The sequence below is a fragment of the Arachis ipaensis genome, chromosome B01, assembly GCF_000816755.2.
Source record: "Arachis ipaensis cultivar K30076 chromosome B01, Araip1.1, whole genome shotgun sequence".
NCBI classification, from domain to species: domain Eukaryota; kingdom Viridiplantae; phylum Streptophyta; class Magnoliopsida; order Fabales; family Fabaceae; genus Arachis; species Arachis ipaensis.
Window position 1 is genome coordinate 123,489,085 of NC_029785.2, and position 3,714 is coordinate 123,492,798.

At 33.2% G+C, this 3,714-nt stretch overlaps 1 protein-coding gene across 1 annotated transcript in view; it reads right to left on the reverse strand.

The window, feature by feature from the left end:
* Positions 1–1,403, reverse strand: part of LOC107635615 (SWI/SNF-related matrix-associated actin-dependent regulator of chromatin subfamily A-like protein 1) — an 11,046-nt gene extending 9,643 nt beyond the window's left edge. The window contains exons 1-4 of the mRNA XM_016339138.2: positions 1,008–1,403; positions 659–722; positions 414–502; positions 205–260 (exon numbers count right to left, since the gene is read on the reverse strand). Of these exons, the coding sequence (XP_016194624.1) occupies positions 205–260; positions 414–502; positions 659–722; positions 1,008–1,238 (440 nt within the window). The 5' untranslated portion in view covers positions 1,239–1,403. The remainder of the gene's footprint in view (positions 1–204; positions 261–413; positions 503–658; positions 723–1,007) is intronic.

Genomic DNA, 3,714 nt, shown 5'->3' on the forward strand with positions numbered 1-3,714 from the left:
GTAGATACCTTTCTTTTGCATTCCAAGAAGCTTTAGGGATTCTTCGAAAAGCAGAAATTATTACCTGCCATGAAACAAAGCCTATAAAGCATGAGCCCCCATGCAGCATGCAGGCACTTGTCAAGGTCAAAAGACATAGCCCCTGATTATGGAATATTCAAATTTTTTTCGAATAGAAATATAAAACTTGATGAAGGTAGATACCTTTCTTTTGCATTCCAAGAAGCTTTAGGGATTCTTCGAAAAGCAGAAATTATTACCTGCCATGAAACAAAGCCTATAAAGCATGAGCCTGAAATTCCCATGCAGGCACTTGTCAAGGTCAAAAGACATAGCCCCTGATTATGGAATATTCAAATTTTTTTCGAATAGAAATATAAAAGTCAATACTTGATGAAGTTAGCATGTGAAACCTGGTCATATTGGAATTTCGCTGCAACATGCCCACTGGAATGAAGAAAAAATTTGACAGAAAACTTCGGCAGTTCTTTAGAAGGTTCATCTGGTTACACATAAACCCAATTTCCAAAGCAAATGCCAATATATCAACAAATGATATTCCAAAAACCAGAAGAAATACATCAAATAGAGACTAGGAATACAGCCATAAACAATGAAAGCGAAACAAATGTTAAGGTTTTGAAGGAAAGAAGGTTACCCTTTTTTGTCCCTGGTTTCAATGAGGGGTGTAATGCTCTACCTCCTTGAGGCAAAGCGTCCACCTGGATTGCAATACAAACACACTATGAGTAGTTCTCCTTCCAAAAACTGAACCACAGAGTACAGGAAAGAATACTAAAGACTATAGTAGCAAACATCTTTTGATTCTTCTGCATTATTTTGTTTTTTAACTTTAAAACGGGACATACACACGCATGAACAACACTTTAACAAAAGACAAATTTAACCCAACAAGAGCAAAAGGAAAGCCAAACAAAGCCAGAAAAACCCCAAGAAGAATACAAAATGGGAAACAACATGAAATGAAGAAAAGATTATAACTTTACCCTTTGAGGACGGGAATCGGAAATGGGGTTTGGTGGGAAGGGTTGGGAATGGTTGGCAGAAGGTGGTTTTGGAAAATGGTGTTGTTGGTGTTGGTGTTGGTGCAGATTGAGTTGTTGAGAAGAAGGAGGGGTAGAAGAGTCGCGAAGTTGAGCAATTTTCTGGAAAGCGTCGCGTTCAAGAGAATCGAGTTCTTCTGCGGTCAAGTCCCAGTCATCATCCTCTACCTCCATTGATGCCTCTCACAAACACAGCAGTAGCAATAGCAATAGCAAAAGCAAAAGCCTTCGTTTTTGCGTTTGCTTTTTGCGAGCGTTGCACGAAAAATCAAATCAAATTCAACTTTCTTCCCCCACTTTGCCCTTGATTTTCAAAATTTCATGACTTGCCTAATAAATTCTCTTAATTCTTTTTAAAAGAAAAAACTTCAGAACATTAATTTCACAATATTTGGTTAAAGAGTGTGTTAATATTTAATAATATTGAATATTAATTAAGAAACGAAAATAGATTTTTTTTAAATAAAAGCTTAAAAAATTATATTTAATTTTTATTTCCATTTATACGATTATATCATTATAATTACTTTTTGTTTATTTTGTTTAACCTCACTTTTTGTTATTCAGAAAAAAAAGAATGGATGTATTAAGTATACTATTACCTTTTGGAATATAATTTGTGTATAAATAATATTACATTTAGTGATTATACTTACTTTTGTAAGAATTTTTAGTTATTAAAACACATAATTTTATTGATGTAATAATAAATAGTTAAATGTGTAACTTTTTAATCGATATTAAGAGAAAGTAGTGAGAACCAATATTAATTGTGTACAATAAATTAAAAAAAAAGTAAAATTAAAATTAAAATTTAGATCATTAATTAATTATTTAATTTCAAATTTTAAAATTTGAAATTTAAGATTAGTATTTAAATTCATTCCCACTATGTACGGTTATTTCTAATCTTACCATAATCTCCAATATACATCCAAAACTCATCGTCATTTTCTCCGGTTCTCACCTCGTGTCACTGAATTTCTCGTCGGTCATACCGATGCCGCCGCATCCTCCCACCGACACCGTTCTCACCTCTGCCGGTCAGCCCGATGCGCATCGCCCTCCGACGCTCAACCTAAGGTTGCTGCCGCTGTTTTCGTGCCTCTCTTCCGAACCAGCTTCGCTTTCTCCCATTCCTTCAAGCCTCTTCTCACCGATGATACCACCATACTCTTCTTCTTTTTCGGATCCAAGTATAGTTAGCTTCTTTCATGATTTGAGCCCTATATTTCACAACAGTGCCACTTTTGTCATGCCTAGTCCTTCAAAATTATGTTTTACCACAATAATAGTTTCTTCTGTTTATTCATCTTCTTCTATTTTAATGGTCAATTTAGGATGGTCATTTTAGTAGGTATGCGGATGGTTATTTTATTTTTATGTAGATGATTATTTTGATTGGATTGAGTTTAGTTATATATACTTAAAATATGTTAGATGTTCAATTCATTAGGTATGCGGATGATTATTTTTATCCTTAAGTTGATGGTTATTTTTATTAAGGGTGAGTGGCGTGTGGCAAGCCAAGTAGCGACGATGAAATGGGATGATTATTGATGAAGGTGGGGTGGCTGCCGGTTGAAAAAGAAGAGAGTATTGGAGGATTTCAGATGGTTATTTTTTTGAAATAACTAACTGAATTTTTTAAAAATTTGAAATTTGAAATTGGAGAATTTGAAATTTGAAATTTGATGTGAAATAACTGAATAAGAATTTTTAAATTTATTATTTCATGGGTAATTTTCATTTTTAATTCATATTGGGCTAAATAAGGAGCTCATTATACACATTGTACAAATACCATATTCGCTCCCTAGCGGGACTCCGATATTAATCATCAAATATACAAATTACATTCAAACTACATTTCATTATACTCACGTTTTTATATAAAATTAATAGGCTGCACACAGATCAGATCGGATCTAAAATTCTATCCGATCCGCACTGTACTCATTGGATCGGATCGGATATCGGGTATATTCGCATAATTAAAAAAAAATATTTTAAAATTATATTTGGCTTTTTTTTAAAAAAAAAAAAAAAAAACTATAAAATTCATTTTTCACCTGTTTGAGCCTATTTACTCCAAAATATTATCAATAAAAGTTCTATTGAATAACAAAAAAAAATAATAACACAACATTTAAGTTTAATTATTCTAAGTTGAAGTACAACATAAAAAATTAAAAATAAGATATCATAAAATTCATAAAACAACACACTAAAATTCATATCACATTAAGGTTTACTTTCTTAAACTATGCTATTTATATGAGACGTACGGATATGCGGATTTGTGGATCGGATCCACGGATATCATTGCTAAATCCGCAATCCGATCCTACCATAGTGCGGATTGTATCTGATCCGATCCGATGGCTCTGCAGATCGAATAATATCCACAAAATTCAGATTGGATGCGAATAATTACCGCGGATATGCGAATATTATCCGATTCATGTGCAGCCCTAAAAATTAAGGAGTGTGGAAGAATCATTAATATTTTTTGTTCAACTGTGCGGAAGTGCATTTACAATTTTGCTTTCATAAGATGTAACATAGAATTGGGTGAACGCGGATCGGATTGGATATGGCCGAATTTTCAATCCGATCCGTACTAAAATCATCGGCTCAGATCCAATAT